At 40.4% G+C, this 22,294-nt stretch overlaps 1 protein-coding gene across 1 annotated transcript in view; it reads right to left on the bottom strand.

The window, feature by feature from the left end:
* The window catches only part of LOC150089265 (zinc finger protein basonuclin-2-like), a 375,583-nt gene that overhangs the window by 337,175 nt on the left and 16,114 nt on the right, over positions 1–22,294 (bottom strand). Inside the window, exons 2-3 of the mRNA XM_090389926.1 lie at positions 17,752–17,821; positions 7,452–7,696 (exon numbers count right to left, since the gene is read on the bottom strand). Coding sequence (XP_090246052.1) covers positions 7,452–7,696; positions 17,752–17,821 — 315 coding nt within the window. The remainder of the gene's footprint in view (positions 1–7,451; positions 7,697–17,751; positions 17,822–22,294) is intronic.

Below are 22,294 nucleotides of genomic sequence, written 5' to 3'. Positions count from 1 at the left end.
CTTCAACGATTAACCCAGTACAATCACATAAATGAGTGCCAAGCAACTCCACCTTGTTTGGCACTCGTTGCCTTGAGTTAATCATTATCTTGTACAGACATCTTCGGCACAAGAATAATCCGCATGAATAATCTATATCAGTGTCATAACAAAGCTTGCTTTCAATCGAGCTGCATTTCCTTGACTCCGCCTCTCCCAATAGCAACGCAATCTAAATGCCATCGTCTTGAAATGTCGGTTATCCTCAAGTTTAATACAGTAGTGGTGCAGAAATAGTCTCAGACACTTCTTAACGGTACTTTCATGCCATTTCCACGTAGGTTTAAACACTAGTACCGCATAGACAGCATTTCTTTCCAATTCCTCTTGGTTCGATTAAGCTTTCTTATACATTTCAGATGTTTATATTTATTTAGAAAAATAATGTATTGTATTACTTGCGTCAAGGGGAAAAATATGGATGCGCAGCCTAGCAATAACGTCACACGATAAATTGAAAAGGATCGTAATTTCATTTTTTTACGTGGATGAAAAGTAAGGTATACTAGTTGGAATCGACTACACCAACTGTGTTCACTCTGCAACTGAATACCGTTGAATAAGCTTTACTAGCATGCATTTTGTCAATTTAATGGAATTGATTCATCCACCTCTCATTTAGCAATCGCTCTTTGTTTTGTTAGAGCTCAGATTTTATTTACTAAACTTTATAAAGGGGGTTGAGAGGTGAAATTGCCAACCGAAGACAAAAACCGTTTATTCATATTTTATCTCTTTCTTTTCGCATTCATACAAACAGACTCGCATTATTTGGTTAAACGCCTTGACGCCATTGGATCGCATAAACTAACACCGATAAGTCCATAAAAGAGGGTTCAAAAGATCTGCTTTGCTAACACATAAACCTAGATCTTGTTCACTCCAGACGGCAAGGCAGATAACTGTTTTGTGTCAGAGAATGGAAATAAAATCCAAACATTCTCTATTTATTTGTATTTAAATCAGAGTATTTTTATCTTCAGCATGATTCTTCTATTAGAACTTCTTTTGCTTCTCTCTCTCTTTCGATTCCCCCACCAGAGAACAAACATGCTTACATTCCACGCTAGGGGAAAAGCAATATATCGACAATGTCAACCACATTTCAAGACATATTGTTTATATTTTGTTTGAACATGAAACAACGCGTTTCTGACTGTAGGAATGAAATGTTACAAAGTTAGGAGTTGCAAATATCATCGAAACAAACCTCAAAACACCATCTGAATTATGCGTGTAGTATTTCCGAACTCTAACCTTTCTAAACTACTTTCGAAAACATGATTATGTTGTCCTTTCAGGATCCTTTTATTTGGATTTTTTTTGTATAACCATATATAGGTTTTAACTTAATGTTTAAGCAACCAGAACTGTTCTTGTCATAATTAAAATACTATTTTTAAACTCAAAGATTATTTTGTAACACATAGTACATTTCTTCTACTTCGGAATTAATAACGATTTGGTTAAGATTTTAGGACTAAAAACCACAACGGTTTTTAGCTATCTGTGATCAGACTATTTTGCAGAAATCTGAACTCTTGGAGTAAACTTATCATGTACTCAAGTTAAAATTGAGCTCATAAATACAGTGATAACTTACGGTAGGCTTAGCGGTTGAAAATCAGACCATAGAGACTACGGGTCCATACAAAAAATTCAATATAAGCGCATGTACCTTACTTCCTCACGTTAAGAAAAACATTTAAGATATTTTTAATGGTAGTCTACCGATGTGATATGGGCACACAACCGGTATACAGTATTCAAATATTTCCACAACGGTCAAGGTAACAGAAATTATTTCTTTAGGGAGTTAATTGTGATTTTTGATCAGGTGCAACTGAGAATCGCACATCATCTGGAGTTACCAGTTTCTGGAGGTTACCAGATTCACAATAGTATAATGGGGGTTGGCTGATAGCGAAGAAGGTTCATCCAGATCCAGAGCTTCCTATTTATTTTCAGAATCACGATTAATAACGTGCTTTAAATTGTATTAAAATATTATTCAAGCTATTTAAATATCTCCATGAGACACGGTGTTATTCGCAAGACTATAATTATGTTGTATGACCAAAAAATGGCCGAATTCGAAATGATTTTACAAGTTTTGACTAAGTTTTAGAAGATCAGCTCGCTGTATTACTAATTATTTATATTTTATTGCGCACATTAATGTTTAATTAAAAATGAATTTAGATTACATCATTATTTTGAGAACATGTTCTGTATGATGGGTATGATTTTATGAATGGGGTACGTCATAGGCAATTCCATTATGTAAATTCGTCTTGTTGTGTAAATAAATACCCGAGTTTAAAACAAATCTGTCTCTACGCTATTTCGAAACAAAGGATTACTGAATAAATCGCAGTAGAAACTTATTAATCCAACCATTTTTAATGAAGTGAAACGTTAAAACATGAACGCCAGATTTGGTTGAAAATTGGTTGCAGGCCAAGATAGGTGGGAGAAATTATTCTTTTATTTACGATAAGTTTAGATCCCTTTTAAGAATGGCGTATTTATTTTAGCCATTTTTTCAATTTTTTTTCCCCTTTGAGTTAGTGTTAAATAAATGAGCTAAATGATCTAATTCTGGGGGGACTAAACCCAGTTAAAACTTAATAATAATATGCAATTAGGCTTCCTTAAAAGAAAATCAAAATGAATTCAAGTATTAAACATTTGAATTACAGAAAAAGAATATACGAAGAAATACGTCTGTATTTCTTAGAATTATAAACAAACACTCTTAGAAAAATATTCTATCATTTGTTAATTGCAGTTTTTGGATTAATATAAAGAATTTCATCTTAAAAGGAAACGGTGAAGACCAAGCAGAAATATCTTTCTGAATCACACAAATTTTTGGTGTGAAACATTTTAAAATCATGAAAGATAGCGAAAAGTATTTTAATATAAATTAAAAATAATTATTTTAACTGTTTGGAGGACTAAAACTTTTATGTATGGACTACTATCAAGTCACACTGATTTTTTTTTTACCCATTACAAGATTTGTTAATTTTATTAATTAACAAACCTTGTTAAATTTTCGATTTGGAAGCAAATAACTTGTGTTATTTGCTTTCAAATTGAAAGATTTATATCAGATGATTTGTGAAATACTGATAGCGATAAATAGTTTCACTATCTTACATCGAATAGGTATATTTAAATACACCTTCCAATGATCTTTAAAATAAGAATAAAAATGCAATTGGCTGAGAGGAGATGCATGCTAAATCAACGGAATACATTCAACTAGATATTTATGCAAATATCTTTGAATATTAAGATTTAAAAAAAAAAAAAAAAAAAAACGCCTAGTCCTACTTCTAGTAAAATTAAAGATGTTCGCATTAAACCAGTTTTTTTGAAGATATTCTTACAATTTCTTGCACTACCCAATCGCACGGAGGTTGGCTGACAGCAGAGAGTCAAGTCCGAAGAATTCTGAATTAAAACACAATGGCACACTTATAAAAAGTCCCTCCCGGATATTCGTTTTTGCCGTGTTTATGTCTGAAACAGCGCGTGACCTCTTGATGTGCATTTGAAAGATTACACAAAAAAATCGTATTCATTTCGAGATGCTACGTCCGTCTGTTGTGATATGGCGTGGATGGTCTTTTTATCCTATCCACTGTTTAAATGGTTGGACGATTAAGCTTCAAAATAATTTCCTTATATGGTATCTTTCGAGTTTCTTGTTCGCCTCTTTCCCCACCGCTCTCGTGGTACCCTCCTCGGAGTAGTTGCAGCGCATCCTCTTTCATATGGATGACTGTAACATCCCCTTAACGGCCAGTGTCAACCTATATCATAACAATGACCCACTAATCTCCCCATATACCTATTGGATCGCGTCACATGACCCAATCCACAAGCATTCTTTATTTGCTCTCTGTGGTGAAACATCCCCCTATTGACATAAGAACCTCCAGGTGTGTACACCTTTTTCTGATGAATCTCTTAGAAACATTTCGAAAATGGACAGAAGGAGAGACGTAAAGACCTAGCTGTAAATACCTCGGACGGTTCCAGGAACTTAAGCCGCGAATAAATTACATTCCAAATATAAGTTCGTGTTTAAGGGCTTTCAAGTACACGAGTGGAGGTGCTACCACACCACTGGAAAAAAATACAGCGCTTTAGAGGTGGTGGTCTCTGGGTCATGAATTCGAAGCAGACAGGATAATAAAACACGAAAAAATATTAACGGAGTGAAATCGCTTTAAAATAAGATCTTTGTGACCAATGGGAGTCTCCACCACAGGAAGTGGCCAGTAATTTGCATACCTCAATCTGCTGCAATTTGGGGTAACTGTCGATTGTAGATTTATTCACAAATAAGCAAAGGAATGAGACAAATTAGCGTTTTGGAAACTACTCTATATGTTTAAGTCTAAATAAATGCAGGAATACTTATACATTGACACTGGCTGTCAGAAGTGCAATATTTCATACAACTGTAATGAGAAGGACACTCCATTATCAGCTACTCTGACAGTAATCAGCGGTCATTTTATTTGTTCTAATACAGGTACAAGGATAACGAGAATGGTATCACCTGCAAGTCCTTATTAAAGTGGCATTTTTTTCCAGCATATCTTCGCGACCCAGTTAAAAGAGGGTTCGCAACATACGAGGTTACCTTCGGGCACAAAACTATCGTCTTAATTACTACACTGTCACTTATAAGTTTTGGTCATGTTTACACGGTCGCCTGCTGTCAACAAGACTGATCTCGTGCCCCATTAGGACCTGCCAAGAAGACAGGTGTTAACGAACAGAAATGATCTTCCCTTTTACAGGTATGAAGTATTCAAAGTTGGCCATCTTCGCAGTAGAAAAGATGTCTGCAAATGTAATTTCCACGGCTATTTTTGGCATCGATGAAGATGTTATTTACATTCTTCAAAGGATAGCGTACCAAACTATTAAAATTTCATCTTTGGGGCGAGTTGGGCTATAGAGGTTACACGTGACCATAGCTTCAGCGTCGATTCAAAGCGGAGCTAGATGTCCAATCTTATCTAATCGACAACATAAAAATACCTATCCATGCAAAATCTTCTTCTTCTACTTTGTGGATTTTACTTCTTCTACTTTGTGGATTTAGCCTTATGAAGCCCGTACCATTAAATGTCTTCAAAGAACTGTTTGATCCATCTTTTTCCCCCTGCAAAATCATCGATATAAATTTCAACTTTTGACTGGTGTTTACTCTTTCCGGCCATCTTTGTTCTTAAGTGAAATTGCTCGGGGTTAATCCATTTCTTTCCATCCAAAATTAACAATTCAGTAAACGGTCAAGAACAACTCCTGCGCTAGTTCAGAGATTTAGGATTATGACGTTAAATAAATTAGTGGAGTGGTTTGAAAGAGAATATCTTTATAACAACACGAGTGCTCACTTCTTGTGAGCATTTATTCCTACAAGTAGACGGGGTATACCATCGACCATTGCGTTTCTTAGATCCTGCACGTGATGTTGAGAAAGAAATTAAACGTTCCGCTAGCTGATGTACATCGCCATTCCTTCATTGTCTTCGTGGTTTCTGCAACGCGACAAATGCGCTGTAATCAAAAAGCTCGCGACAGTCACGCAACTTACAGGTATGAATGTCTCATTAGGAGACTTAAAGTAGTATTGTCATGCTTTGTCACGAGAGACAAAGGTTAGCGGCAGCTCATGGCGAGGTTCTGCGAAATGATGCTCTCCCGGTAGTCGGACAGACGCGATGTGCGAAGCGCTTGGAAAGCCGAAGCCTAAAAATTATATTGCTAACAGCGCCGATTAGGCGGGTTATTAAATGCTTGTTTCCTGATTGGGAACAAAAAATAGGCAGTTAATTGTTTTGAACTTTAAGAGGCTTAATCGAGTGAAAAGTTGCCTTCATAATGGACTCAGTAGGAGCAGTTTATTTTAGCAGCGAAAACGAGAACGCATATTCCACATCAAAAGAACTGACGCGCTAATTAGTAAGAATGAGTTTAGGTGAGCTGGAGAAATGGAATTCATTCTGCAAAGAAAGATGTGTCCACCTTATCAGCTAATTACTGTTGCGGCCTACTCTTGAGAAAGAATTTGTGCATGTGACTGTAGAGTTTCTGAACGAGACCAATTATGACAACAAAGCCAATGGAGCCAGCTGAATTAAAACTTATCTGGATTTTGAAGACTTTTCTTGAAGTCTGCTACACCACTAGGATGATAGTTAAATTTTTTTATTATTATTAATCACTTCAGACCACCGGAAAAAAAAATAAAAATAAAAAGAGGATGAAATGGGAAACGTGACCCGGATATGTTTTTGCTACTTTAGGTAGAACTAATTCGCATTTTCGCATTTAACGCCATTTTGTAAACACCCCATTAAGTGTATAAACACAAATCGAACTGTAAACATTGTGTACACTGCTCTATTCTTTATAGGGCATTAACCGGATTCGTGTTATCCGTTTTTAACTCTTATGTCGAAGTTTTTCGAAATGAAGTAGAATTGGTCCTCCTGAAGGTCAAGTTCTGCTCCTGAAAGTTTCCGAAATACCGAAGCAGAGAGAACGTTTGAGCAAAAGGGGGTGGCGATGGTCTCCATAATAGCCAGCCACGGTTAAAGAACATTTAAGCGATTCGATCTTTTAAGATGTTTGCGACCAAAAAATGTCTTTCAAGAAGTTCTCTTAAAATATTTACCCAGCACTAAAGATTCCTTGGAGAGTTCCACTTCCTTATATTAATTTAGCTCTATGGATACAGATCAGATTAAGTTAGAATGAATACGTATTGATGGACCAAAAGGACTTACTAAAAGAGCGCGCGTGTTGGACCAATCCGCTCGTTTTGAAATTAGGCTTAGCCGTTATTTACATTGCACTGCCCAACCAAAAGTGTTCCACTTTCAGAACAACAAAATTGAAGCGAGAGAAGGCCGTTGGCGATTTGTAAAACGCGCGTGTTATTGCCGCTTCACTTTTTCTGCATACGCCGGTGTTGTGGAAGGATCTAATTATTCCCGGCCCTGCCACGGGTCATTATCGTCCACACCTTAAGCTGTCACTCATTTTCTTCGGAACACATTAGGTCAAGGCAGCGCCGTAATAACAGAGCGGGTAAATCTCCGATTTAAACCCTTAGCTACAGGTGGTACGTGCGTCCCGACACCCCACAACAGTGAAGAACGCTAAAGAACTTACGGCTACGATTAAATCAATGAAGAATCACACTCACGGTCATTATGGTCGACGACACTCCCTGCGAAAACGACAAACTATTGGTGACAAAATCGTTGTCATCCGTGGGGAAGCTCCCGTCGGCTCGACGTACACATGACTGTATCCACCGCGCGTTCTGTTACTGACCAGGTCGTGAGCGGGAGAGGTAAGAAGAGTGTACTTACCACGTCCATCACCAGCGTTGCGGCCTGCGTCGCCCGGTGTCCCAGTCCGACGTCTGATTGGTCTCCGGCGTTCATGAGGCTGCTGTCAGCTGACGCGACCACCGCTCGTGCACACACTCCGCACCCTTGTCCAAGGCTTGCTGGAACTGCTGCCGCTGCGATCGGGACTGTTGCGGCACCCGAGGCCCTGGTGTCCCCGGGGGTTGGCCGGACTCTGCTGGCTCCCTCGCAGAAAGGCACGTCCCCTATCAGGGAACAGAGAAGAAGCTTTGAGTCGGCGCTCGCATCTTGTCACCCTTGGGCGAGGGGGGTGAGGGGGGTTCGGCATAGTTGGTGCCACGAGACATGGCGGCTGTATATCACACGGGCCGAGGCCCCTCCCACCCGACCCACCTTCTTAAGGACAAACAGATAGGACAGAAGAACAACATAGGCTTACATGAGTCGAAACGGGCGAGAGGGAGACCGAGATGCACCAGCTTGACGTCACCACCGTTGCGGCCTAGCAGAAGAGACATGAACCGGACAGCTGGGTGTTGCCATCAGTCGCCGCCGCCGTCCACGAGACGCTGCAGGTAAGCCAGGTGTGTAGGAGATGACCTGCTAAAATGTCCTCCGTGGTCCACGCCACACGCTCATCGCTGCAGGGGTGAGCGGGCAACACTACGACACCCCCTACTCCTCTCGTCGTGGCTACGGCGCCCGATGAAACGCAGAAAGAGTGCGGATTGTTTTGGCTTTGCCTCCGGACAAGAGGCCACGTTGGTTGTTCCCTCGCACCCCCCTCCTGCGTTTTACGTGCGGCAGAAGTGCCCACGACCTCAAGGGGTAGACTGGAGGATCGGCAGCCGTACAGTCGGGCGAACTTTAATAAGGAACTACGGTAGCTTTTTGGCTTCCTCGGCGATGCTACCAGCCACGTGCTGGGGGAAGTGGGGGGGAAAAGTTTTCTTTACTGCGATTGCGTCACTGAGCAAGCGTTCTATGGAAAACGCTGAATGAATCGGCACATACTTCCGACAGAACGTTCAGCGTTGCTTACGACTCGCAAGCCACTCCGTCCCGTTCGTATGTGCGTGCGTGTGCCGCGTAGAACAGCCTCGCTCGATGATTCGGAAGCCTACACTAACGCCCCCATACGCCGTTTCGAGTAAACTGCGATGGATTCGCACTGAGCGAGGTTGTGCCGAGAATGAGAGTTGTTTATTGAGACCGAAGGGGGTTTCTCGCTCTTCCTTTCCGTTTCTCGCAAGAACTCAGATTTCTGCGTCTGCGAGTGGAAGCGTTTTCTCCGATGCGCGCCTCCGTTTACTCAGTGTGCATCTTGGCTTCGGTGCTGTTAGAAAAGGGTGTCTCCGCAGCCATTGTATCGTGCATGGCCCGCTTGCTTGTCGCATTCTGCCCGACCGACGCTGTCGGCAAACAGCGCTGAGAAGGAGGAGCAAAAGGCAGCGCTACACCTGGTTAACCTGACAGAGATAGCCAATCCGTTGTCACCAACCGAGGCCAGGCTCCACCTACAGACAGGACGACTGATAGCGACAGACCCGTAGTTGATGCGGCTGACATGACGCCGACAGCCAAGCGAGCAATGGAGAGGCAGCGGAAAGAATACGTCCTCCGTCACTTTAAGGCAGTTTGTGCGCGGCCACTTCTGCCTACCTGTCCTGTGGCCACATAGCGCGTTGCATTTGTAAAAAGTCCTTATCAGATTGTCGCACACCGACTACGGCCGATAAGAACCCCTTATCGCTTAATCCTCTTGTGCCACACACGTCGAAGCTGTCCGGAAACATGTTTTCACGCGAGATTCAATCCCCACTGGAAGAACTCTCACAAGTGGAGAGAAACGCAGCCATAGACATCTCAGGGCGGATACATGTAGGTCAGAATAGGAGACGAGGGGTGGGTGTGTAATTCTACTGTGCGACCCTTAGTAAAGAGCACAGGTGTGTTCACCGCCCTCGTGCTACTCCAAAAAGTACACCAAATGTTTGTCAGTTGAGTGTATAAATGGTTTTAAAATACTCCACTGTTTATGGATGCAAAAGGTTGTCCCAATCACCAGTTGAATCCAAAATAAGCTCAACTCTGTCTTTAAAAATATTAGAACAGAACTTCATAACTACGAAGCTAAATATTTTCAGCTAAAATAAATTTTATTCAGTAATTAGTCAGTAATAATTCAGTAACCATAACTATTTAAATTGGAATAAATTCTAAAATAATCAAACATAAAAACAACTCAATGGATAAAAAAATTACTAAAACATTTTTATAGAATAATTGAAAACTTTAGGGTTAATCAGTCAATAATAAACAATATTCAGTTAATGAATTAATTAAAATCTGCAGTAATAGTTTAATTAATTTTGATTTTTATTCACGCTGATGATGCTTACTACACTATCTGACTCCAGAGCCATTATACAATTGAATTTTAGCTTTTCAAGTTCGAAATGTGTAATCGGAATAAAAGTTATTCGTAATTAGATATATTTTGGAGTTTATTTGTATTTGAGCTATTGATGTAATCTTCGTGCGGGGAAAAATAGTTCTCCAGTGCGATAACCCGTACAGATTTAATGGTGGATTGAGGAAAAGCGAATCTAACAATGAAATCTGTTACAGAATGTCCTGTTTAATGGATGCCATTCAAATGGATGGAAGGATAAATAAAAGTACGATTATGAAACTAGAAATAGGTGTATTATCTAAAAGAACAAATTGACCGGGTCATTCAGAATAAGGAGGGAAAGGTATTAGTGAAATGTGGAGGGACTGTAAAACGACGAATCAGCAGTATCTAGAAATATCGGTTTAGCTTTGAGTTTGAATACAAAAGATGATCATCTGTGCAATCAATATTATGATATATGGACGTGCGTGGTGCATACCACAATTATTTTGGAAACAAAATAGACAAAAACCGTCTTCAAAACTTCCAGTTAGCGTAAGGGCGCCCAACCTTTTTTTGGATAGGGGCCAAAATAGATAAAATTCTGAAGGTTGTGGGACAGTAGGTCGCGTGCCGCAAAAACAGTTCCTTACCATTAATTGCAAATTTTCAAATAGGATTTAACTTCTTTTGATCAACGTTTGTATCGGCAGTATAATCTTTTTACATTTGGTAATTAAATGCAAATATCCAACGCTATTATCGCGTGACCCGAATACAATTCTTTGTATGGTTGTAATAATATTATTAAAGATGGAGGAAACGTACATAAAATTCCATAAGAAAGGAATCGAATATTTTCAAACATGAAAATAATTTGTGACACTCAAGGGGAGTGGGGGCCATAATACAGTCATGCGCCACACTATATGAACGTGTGGCCTGCGGTTGGACATTTCTGGGTGGCTTAATACCTGACTGATACAGATCACTAGTAATGTCGTAGATTGAAATGGTGCAGTCGAAGATGGATTGTCAGTAGGGGATATCGGTGCATCCTGGTTTCAACAGCATCCATCACATCAATGCCGGTTGCTCTCGATGAGGCTATCCTTAATGATGTGCTCTGCTCCTCTAGAGCATTTTTGATTTACTGGAGAGTTGGTTGGGGTAAAGCAGTCCTTCCAAGAGCATCCCTGGCATGCTCGAAATAGTGACATTCATCACGAGATAACTGCCAACTCGTCTTTAACGATATAGCTTGCTGTAATTGTCCTGCAAGATGAAAATGTCCCGTAATCGTACCTATATACAGGTCAGCTCTCACATGAGGATCCAAGATGCCATCCCTGTAACTATGTGCGGTTATTTCCAAGCCCGAAACGGTGTTGTTACCGTTTCGGGCCTCAAGGGAATTCGTATTCATTTTACGTTATTTCCTAGGTTTCCTGGTACCAGGATGTGACTATCAGAACTTTTATTCCAAGTCGCCGTGACCAACGTTGTACCATTTGGCTACGTGCGCTTGAAGCTGAGCAGCCCCCCATGCATTTTAGTGCCTCCTCAACACGAACATTTAGGCAGGTGATCCCTTCCAGACATTTTTAACAATTGGCAACCCTGACGTGATTGGCTGGTTCCCGAACAACGAATAGATCTTTATCCTGTCTGCTTCCATAGAAAGTGAGGTTGCACCGCAGAGTGAGGACATTAATTCTCATACAGAAGGTGAAATGAATTTCAATCGAGAATTTAGTTAGCTGAAACCATGCGAATGGAACAGGGTTTTCTGAACTGAATATTACGGTAATTCTGTGGTATATGCAGTTCAATTTTCTAAATTTTTTAAAGGACATTCGATTTCTATTTCAGAGAAAACTATTTCCTTCTACCGGCTGCTGTTCTGTTCATAAATATTTATGGTTCACTTGAACATAGAAACCCTTGAAGTATTCATTAATTTTTGATTTTGGAAAAGTAACCATTGTTAGGAGGAGGATTCATTCGTGTTTTTTCGGCGAGTTCAAGAGTACAAAAGATGGCTGACTTCATTACTGTCTTTCGGTGCTGTTTCCTGGTGAATTCAACACAATTCTTGCTTTTTGGGATGCTGTTTAATGGCATTTTTCAGATGTTTACAGTAATTTTACTACGTCTGTCACATATATTTAAAAAGTTAAAAATGTCTTCAAGGTACAGAAAACATTCATTAATTATAAAAAAAATTCCCTTCTTTGCAGTAATGTGGGATTTGCACATAAAGAAGCGATTCTAAAATATGAGAGTGCCTATTAGCTTCAAGTTTGTCTGTCCGTCCTGCATATAACAACGGATTATTGAACGGATTTTCATAAAATTTGGCTCGTACCAAGTTATTCAAAATTTCTTTGAAACTGGACCAATAGAAATCCGACGGATTTAAAAGAATAATTTCAATACTGTTACATGGAACTAGTTACATTATACATGCCTCAAGTCCAAAATATCAGTACGACCTTCCTCTCTGTGTATAATTGGAAGAAACAACGTGAATTCTGCAGTCCGAGCTCATTAAGAAATATTTGTCAATTCTAACACGCTGCAGAATGGGTACCGACTCAAGAATCTGGACATTTTTAGCAGTGTAACTCATTTAAAAGATTTAGACGTAATCTAGTGGTGTACATATATTATAAAGCCAAAGGCAGAACATTTAAAACTCTTATAAAATACAATGCTGACTTGCAGTAAGAAGCGTTAAAATTAAAACAATTACGGTATCTTGCAAGCAACGGCGAAGTTAACTTGAGACAATAGGCGAATCAATGACTCTTAGTAAATTTAAAGATGACATTACGCGGTAAAGGATCATGTATGCGTTGATTAAAGCCAGCCCCTTTCAAAATAGGCTATGTGGTAGGCAATGGCATACCACCACATTATCTGATGCCACAGAGACCATAACAAAACCAACTCCAAAAACTGCTGTTAAAGGAAGACCTGCAACTAGGTGGAAGGATGGGATCAGTGAACTTTTGGGCGTGACATTTTGCGATGCCACTCGTATAGCATATGATCGAGGCAATTGGAGGATTTTGTTGATGGCCACAATAGCTCCTCAGGGAACTATGTTACTGGAAGAAGAAGATGCTTTGAGGAATAAGCCAATGGCGTCTGCATAAGTAATGCTAATGCTTAATTGTGGTCAGCACAATGATGATCGTTCATTCAAATCCTCTCGGTATTCTCTTTCGTTGGTATGTAGTAGATATACACTGTGCTGCCACTTTTATTAGGTACACCTACCTAGTAGCGTGTTGTGTTGAGCCTTTTTTATTCTTCAAATAAATAAAATAAATTTTTTCTGTTTATACTCCGGCACGACAACCAAGTCAGTAGAGTTTACAATAAATCGTCAATACAAATATTTATCGTATTTAGTAGTCACGGGCTTGAACCCCGGTCCACTCAAAGGAACGCGTGCTATGCACTCTCGCTCCTGACCACTGGGCTACGTCAGGCCAAAAACAGCCTGAATTCGTCTAGGCATGGATTGGACAAGATGCTGAAAACGTTGTGCAGAAACGGAGTTCCATTCAGACATCAGTGTATCACGCAGTTCTTTGAGATTCGACGGAGGTGTAGGCCTGCAGCGAACAGCCCTTTCCAGCTCATCCCAAAGATGTTCAATAGGATTGAGATCCGCGGACTGAGCGGGCCACTGCAGCAAAGAAAAGTCATTGTCATGTTCCTGGAACCGTTCCATAGTGATTCGGGCTTTGTGCGCCTGCGCATTATCGTGCTGGAAGTAACCATCTGACTGAGGATAAACTATAAACATGAACGGATGCACTTGGTCAGCAACAATGTTTAGGTACGATGTGGCATTCAGACATGAATCTATGGGTATCAATGGACCCAACGTGTGCCAAGAAAACATTCCCCACAACATAACACTGCCCCCACCACCTTGCACAGTAGTTGTCAGACATGACGGGTCCATGGATTCGTGTTATTTTCGCCAAATTCTGAGCCTTCCATCAACATGATGCACCAGGAACTTCGACTCGTCAGACCAAGCAACTGTTTTCCAGTCCTCGATAGTCTAGTGCTGGTGTTGCTGTGCCCACAGAAGGCGTGCTCTTTTGTTCTTCATTGATAACAAAGGTACGCGATGTGGCCGTCGGCTGTTGTAGCCCATTCGCGACAAAGTGCGACTAGTGGTCCGTTGCGATATTTTGTTCTGCGCACCAAGGTTGTATTCTGACGTGATGTGCGGCATTGTGGCCCGTCTGTTTTCTTGCACAATTCTAGCCATCCTCCTCTGACCTCTCTCATCATCAAGCGATTTTCTTTCACTGGAGTGCCGTTGAGAGGATGTTTTCTGTTCGTTGCACCATTCTCGATATACTCTTGAAACTGTGGTGCGGGAAAAGTTCAGGAGAACTGCCGTTTGAGAGATGCTTTGTCCAGCACCTACTACCATGCCACGTTCGAAGTCAATTACATCACTCCTTTTCCCAATTCTTGCTACGGTTTGTACGCTTAATTGATACTAGAAAGGTTGTGCTGCTTCATTTATATCCACAACTGTGGTCATGTCACGTTGTAGAGACAAACCATTGGTGTGCACAGCAGGGGTGTACCTAATAAAGTGGCAGCACAGTGTATGTTTATGGGACATCCAGGTTGCAGTGGTTGGGTCCTCTAGTGAGTTACAAACGAAAGCCAGCAACGGGAAGGTGACTAAGACCGGTATAAGTTGATGTGAAACGTTTCGAAGCCTTGCTTTGTAATGAATTAAAACATCAAACATTAAGGAAGAACACTTGAGAGGATTTGGATGAACAAAATGTGTGAACAGCGTTCTGCAGGAGGCTCATTTGAGATTCACGTAAGGCTATCGAAGATTTGTACATTAACTCGAAAATCAGATAAGTTACTACTAATCGATGCCTTTATAGAGAATGAAACCAGCTTTTTCCTTGAGTGGACCGGGGTTCAAGCCCGTGACTACTAAATACGATAAATATTTGTATTGACGATTTATTGTAAACTCTACTGACTTGGTTGTCGTGCCGGAGTATAAACAGAAAATTTATTTATTTACTTAAAGATAACAGTTAATCAGTTACGCATCTAACAGCGATGGTTCATCTTTGTTCAGCAATCCGATGGAATCAAAGCAGCTCTAAGGTGTGAGCATAACACGTAAACTAAGACATTTTAGTAAACGCCTTCTATTGTCAGTGATCCGGTGAGACTGAAATATATTTGTAAGGACCCATTGTCTTAAATCATTAGCTTAAAGCGTGACGTATCCCTTCATTATTCATTTCTTTTACTATTCTCCGTGACAGCAGTGATTTCGCCACTTGACCTCATTTGGTTAGGTTCGAATCCCGTCGACGACTGGAGGAATTTCTGTCTCTTCTATCGGGGCTTAGTTAGCCGATCTCAAGCGGACGTTCTCTCCTTGAGGGATTTCAGCCCGCACAATGTGCAAATCAACCACTGAACGAACACACTTGCACCGACTTAATAAATAATGGAACAATATGGTCTAAGTCGCTGATGCTCCTAAAAAGCCCACAAGGACAATTTCTTTTATCGTGCTTTCCTGATTCTATAGTGACATAATTGGAGTAGCAATTAACTTTTAGTATAAGCTGTTCACTAAATACAGGAGTGTTAAAAGCATTAGCCAATCAGGGTCTCATACATGTGTTGTTCATATCTTTTTGTAAATGGCGGCTCCTAGAACATCAATTCAACTCCTCCTCGCATCTCTGTGAAGAACAGTATCAATGCATAATGACCAGGTTTGTGTGTATTATGTTTGAGTTCTATTCTGGCCTCTTGGCTACCCAGAAGTATCAATCACCTGGAGAGATCATTCTGGGTACTCGTCCATACCATGGGAAGGTGGGCCAGTCCCAATAATGCTCGTACTGTCTCAGTTCGAGACTGTGAACCACCTGACGTTGCCTAAAGCTGGGCCAGATTCCTCTGGGTGGGCAATTGTACACACCGAAAAAATAATCACTTTTGAAAATGCTTGAAAGGGAATTTAGCAATTGGATTTCCACAAGGATAATTAATCTTTGTGGTTTATTGACTGTTGCGAATTGACTAAAATGCATTCAGAGTAAAAATAAGTGCATTTCATCCCGATTACCAGAACAAACTAAAACTTACTTATTAAGAAAGCATATTTCTGCGTGCGTTAAATAAAGCGGAATGTTTTTATGGTTTTATTTTCAATTCTTTGACTCAGCTGATTAAGATCTTCCCACATCTCACCTTATTCAACTTTAAATTACTCACCGCGTGTAAATTTCTCCAGTGTAAAACAGTTCCTTACTTCGTGCCAACACACAGAAAGTCATTCAATCACTCCTCCATTTTCTATTTACGGTTAACAGTTCCGGAGGCAACAGTTTACCAGCGAACGCCTTGGTTTTATTTTTTGTTCTCGCTACCATGGCAACTGTGTAATCATTAGGTCATCTTGAGATTAATTTCTGTTTGCTGGACGTTAGCCAAGAACAATACTTACAGTGATAAACTTACAATACTTTTTTCCCTCAAGGAAAGGTAACAAATTTCACAATTCACCGTTCTTCGAGCATGCAAATTCCTTCACGATGCGCTCAGTGGATAATGATGGAAGATAGAAAACACACACACATACAGCGCTATCACATGCAGTGTGCGGGGCCCGCTGCTGTTATTGCCATAGAATACGTGTTGTGCAGATGTAATTTTTCATTAAAGACTAATGCGCGTGTCTTTTAACCTTCTTGGGGATTAATTTAGGAGATTTTTGAGTTATGCTAATGAAAATTGGACGGATAAAGATTACCTTATTTCCAGGCTTAAGACAAATGAAACGAAAGCTCTGGTCCTTAACTGAATTTCCAGTTCTCATGAGTTGTAAAGAGTGGGAGTAACCATTTGGTAAAGAAAAACTTTTCCTTTTTGTGATGGTGGAATGACAAATTCTGGAAGACTTCGCTGCAATCAGTTTCTGGACCACAGAACACGTGCAGAATCTCGCAATTTCTTGTCTACAGGATGAAAAACCCCATGCAGTTCTCGTCTGAGACCAACCAATTCGTCTATGGTTGAGGGAAGCGGTTTCAGGTTTTCCACATGTTGCTGTAACCAGCACTTTGAAGGATTTGGACATAAGATAGTTTCGAGCCGCCTTCAGTTTTTTTTATTTTTTTTTTTATGCAAATGCAACTTGGGCCACGAGGCTTCAGTATATCCTGTTTGTAAACTCTACCGGGCGACATATAGAGGTCTTCCATCATATCATTGGCTGTGGCTAACGTATTTGCTGGTTACACTCCTTTTATAGCAGCTTGGTTTGAAGGGATGAGACGAAGTGGAAAGTGAATATTAAACGAATGCTTAGTGTCTATTTTTAGCGCCTTGATGACATTTGATGTTGAGGGATGATTCAGCTTTCCTATGATAACTTTTGAGAGCGTTAGGATATTTTACCGTTACCGTATGATTCTAGGACTGGAAATCAAGGTTCACAAGAAGGGTTGATCTTTAGATGGTAAGCGAGAGGCCACAGATCAGGTTCAACCATTTCAACATCCAGCTTTGTAAAAATAGAATTCTTTACAGTTCTCTGGAGCCTTAAAAGCTCAAAGGTGTGCAATCAATTAAGAAGTTACAGGAATTTCAAAGCCTCAGATAGTAATTCCCTACTTTATGAGTTGCTTACACCTACTGCGATGTACGGTGCAGTGTTTGGTCTTGCTCCCTCTAACCAAATTTAGAAGACGGAAGCATATGCTGAGTATTGGCTGAGAAAAGTTGTTCACCGACAGCAGACCATCTCCAGGGTAATTCTACGTACAAATTTAAACCATGGAAACACAGATTGCAAGAAATAAAACTTACCACGCTTGCGAAACTGATGACAAGAGGAATCGACAGTTTGGGAATGAGTGTCATTCATGTAACAGGAAACCTGTAATCAGGATAAAAACAAAGAAGAGAAAGGAAACCAGGAGCAGCAAAATTAATAGAACAAAAATGTTGAAGTTCGTGTTATAGGCAGAAATAGTTGAATTTGTTTATTTATTGTTGCCAAAATTTTTAGCTGGACTTCACTTAATTTCAGTAGGTTCATCTAACAGCCAGCAAAACGATCTTCTGTGGTCCTGCCTTAAGGGAACACTGCAGCACCCAGTGAAGATTTTCTGTAAACTTCAGAAATGACTTCCCAGTTGTTTGCTGACGTACAGCTATTTCTGCTAGGTGTGTAATATACATAAAAAGAGTGGTGTTGGGGTAGCTTATGTTTAGCAGCTCACGCCTGTTGTATTGTAATATCACGCTGGGCAGATGATTTTGTGTCTGTAGCGATAATTACAGGTTTCCACCAGAACTGATTATCCCTGATGAAATCTTGTCTGATCAGCAGTAGACTGTTTCGGGTCATTAACCTTAATTCATTTCTCAGCTAAGCACTGAATTGTGTCTGCACGACCAGAAAGGGTAAAATTCTTTCAGCAATTTTTCGATCTGCTGACAGCAGGATGGAGGGAGATCTCGGTCTGGAGATAATTCCATTGATAAGCATTTTATTTCTTTTTCCGAAGTATATAACTGAACTACTTAATTTTCACCATTTCATTAAACAAAAATAACAAAATAAAAAAGAAAAACTAGTCGTTAAAGTGGGCAATGCAAACCGCAATCGATCCAGAAACCACCAGAACAAAACTATTTCGATGAAATCAAATGAAACTCAATTCCCATGTTATAAAAGAAAGTTTAGTGAAGTATATGCTGTATCTCTTGATTAGCTACAATATTCAATGCTGTTGTAATGGATGACAGAGCGATTTAAGAATAGTACATGGAGGTAAATATATTGGACTTTTATCCACCACAGTACGAGCATCTTCATCTTTCCAGCCCAAATCCACGGATGAATTTCCGCTAAATGTCCATTTCCTTGATCCTGCCGTAATCATTGTAATCTTAGTCAGGAGTGGCATTTACTATGCCACCATTGTGTCTCGTGCAACACAGCACGCACCAGTTACTCGAGAGCACGTATGGCTTCTGTAAGTAAAGGAAATGGAAGAGATAAGAAAAAGAACTGTAATAGCCAGATGGAAAAGAAAGGTATTTAGCTACTTGAGTCCACTTATGCAGTCTAATAATATTGATTGATGTGCATTATTGGTGGTATCCATACAACTTAATGACACCTGTTGTAATAGAGAATTCCTGAATCGCAGCGGTACCTTGTATAACTCTCTACAAAAATATTAGGCGCAATAAAAGATGTACGCTTAAAAACCAGATTCAAAACAGTTTCTGAGCTCACTATCTTTGTTTACACCAGAGCGGGGGAATCAATGACCAAGCTTTTCAGACTTTAATTTCGTTTCTCGTTGTATAATCCCATATTTTGTGTTATAATATAACATCTGTATGCAGTTCAACACCGTTCTTAATGGTGATAACCATGGAGTTATCCAATAATTTTATAGTTTAAACTCTTACGAAGTTGGAATCGTATCTCCATAGCCGCCCTTTTATAATGACCTTGCTTAGCTCTATTTCTGCAAAACGCTCTCCCTTAGGAACCAGTTAAGAGAGCGATACCGAGTGACACTGTATTTAAGACCGCCCCCTTATCATTTATGTTGTTGAAAAGCAGATAACAACAGTTAATCAGAATGCTTGGCCTTGGACATTTATAATAGAAATGTTTCTGCTAATGTCATTTATCCACTGTGCTAGATATTTTTTAGAGGGGGGGTCCTATAACTCCCTCCTTTAGGTGTCCTCTAGAAAGGTGATAGCGATGATTTTTGTTTGCATAAAATGTTTTTCTTTGTTTTATTTACAAGTAGTGCGAGTAGCGGATAAATGAATTATGCAACAATTTAAGTTACAATTAGAATTGGGTGGCGCGTATCTGCTTGTTTATCTTTGACAAGACAGAAGAGAGTTATGGACTGATGCACACCGGACAAGATTAAAGGTACAATATTCTCATTGTGCTTTCTGAGAAAACTGAAGAAGTCCCCTGGCTTACGGAATCGAATTATGGATTGCTATTGTGCCGCTTCCTCAGTACTGGCATCATTAATACAGTGTGGATATCCTAACGACGCTGGGTTGGAGGTTCTTGATCTTTATGTAATATTGCCTTTCATTTTTCTTGATGGTATAGTGGCTCCTTCACCAATATAGGAGTGAGTTAGTTGGCCTTAGGTGAGGGCAAAAAAGAAAAACAAATGGATCTAAAATACACACAGATACTAAATAAGGAAACCAACGCAAGATACGGTCGCATAAATTTCTACACCAGACATAGATTATCCATTTGCGGTTGCTCCCGAGTAGTTTTTTGACGACCATAAGATTGCACTGAGCAATTGCACTGAGGAGCTTTTGGTAACACGAAGATACGTCAAACCCTACGAATTACTACTTGGATTTAAAGTCTTTCAATAAAAATACTGGTCTAAGACATCACGTCATAATCAGACCCGTATTTATAAGATCCACTGTCGACGTCTAAAGATATTGGAGTGACGATTTCAAGGTCTGACGTAGCCGAATGGTCAAACGCAGAACTGCAGCACCGTTTGAGCCACTGGACCACCAAATATTAATGATTTTATTCTTGTCGAAATGATTAGTTGTAAACTCCTCTACCTGTGTGGTCGTGCCGTGGTATAAAACATGGGATTTTTAGTGGAACTGAAGAATGTTTCTGTGTAAACGATAGTGTAGGGTTTGTTGGGTTGTGCACAAAGCGATTTCGTGCTCAATAACTCTATTCCAGCATCCTCGATGTAGGTAAGTGGGAGGGGAAGACGGGTAAATGATCTCGCGCTCTTCCCACGTGCGAGAACTGACTTCAGTCGTTCTCAAACAGAGCCAATGTCAGTCAGCACCGCCTGGCATCGGACAATGACTGCCGCTACGAGGCATTTGAATGACACCTGAGGACTTGACAGTCGCATTATCGCTTCTATCGCTTAGCAACGAGCAGAGTAAACATACCAACCACGCCTTTGCTCTCACGTGTCCCGTGCCGCTTAATGGAGCGTATCTTGTGACAAAACCAACGTCTACTGCTGGCTTTGTTCTCCCTAAAGTGCTGCGAATAGGAAAGACGAGGGGTACAAACACTCGGGGAGATGTCATGCTGTCCGTCCAAAATCGGGACAGACTGTTTCTTGTAAGTGCCCGTCACTCAACCTGACATGAAAGAAGAAGAAAAAGACACGAGGGCACTTAATACAACGTGCCGTGGTATCGTGCCAGCAGCTTTTTTTCTGACCCGAAATCGTCGTTTTGAACCTCACCCCAAAGTCACCTTTCTTTTAAGTGGATAACACGGAGACGGTGAGGGTAGCGTAGGCTTGTTGACACTACGCCTTCTCTGTCTGTATGACACGATCGACACTCCGCCTAGCTTCACTTTTAGGTAACAGAGATGTTGAGATCTTTAATGGGGGAGGAACCTGCTTTGAGTGATCGGGGTTCAAGCCGGTGACTGCTAATACGGCGCTGTTACTTGTATTGTTTCGATCTTGCGAACTTCTCTGATGGTGTGGTCGTCCCGGAGTATAAACAGAAAATATATTTGTTTATTTTGTATTGACCGACAGACGAGGAAGAAAACTCAAAGTCCAATGTAATGGACTAGTTAGAAATGTAAATGGAAGAGAACATTATGGCATCGTCCTTGGACAGTGACTAAGAAAGAGTTTATCGGATGTGACCAAATGGATAGTTTTTCATAGAAATGCGCTTCAAGTGTTGAAGGCATCTACAGATGTGACAGACTTATTCATTACATTCTTTCCTTTAGATGTAAGAAGACACGAAATCTCTAATCACTCAGCATCGCGTGGACAGATGTCTAGAAATCGTGCTTGTTGGTTGAAATCGGAGTTGCAATGTTTCTTCTTGTTAAGACACCTTTTGTTACGCGTCTTAAGGAAAGTTTTCATCTCGCTTCTCGGATAAGTTAAGTGCACCAGAAGACGTTAGAAGCGGCATCGATACACGATATTTTCATTGACACTTCTTGGTGCAGTGCCACGTTCGTGCAGTGCATGCAGCTGCGTTCTTAGCTGGGACTTTCGCACTATCTGCACGTTTTAAGTATGCCGATAATGATTATTTTATTGAACTTCTCGTCGATCTGAAGGGAGAGGATTTATATCGACAAAAAACAACCTCTCCCATAGAAGGTGGTTAATCAGGGGAAATGAGTATGAAAACATCCACCGAGGTGGGCAAGTTATTGAAAACATGTTTGCCAGAGGCTTTACACTTTTAAAGAACAATTACCTTAAAAATACACCGGTGTTTATTATGCGGGTCCGAATTCGTTGCCGTACTTCTCATTTCAAAATATAATCCGTCTCCTCTCTGGTTATCACTTTAAGTACCTCTTCTG

Source organism: Mastigoproctus giganteus, chromosome 2 (assembly GCF_048544385.1).
Source record: "Mastigoproctus giganteus isolate SK-2022 chromosome 2, ASM4854438v1, whole genome shotgun sequence".
Lineage (NCBI taxonomy): Eukaryota > Metazoa > Arthropoda > Arachnida > Uropygi > Thelyphonidae > Mastigoproctus > Mastigoproctus giganteus.
This window is presented reverse-complemented; position numbering and strand designations above follow the sequence as displayed.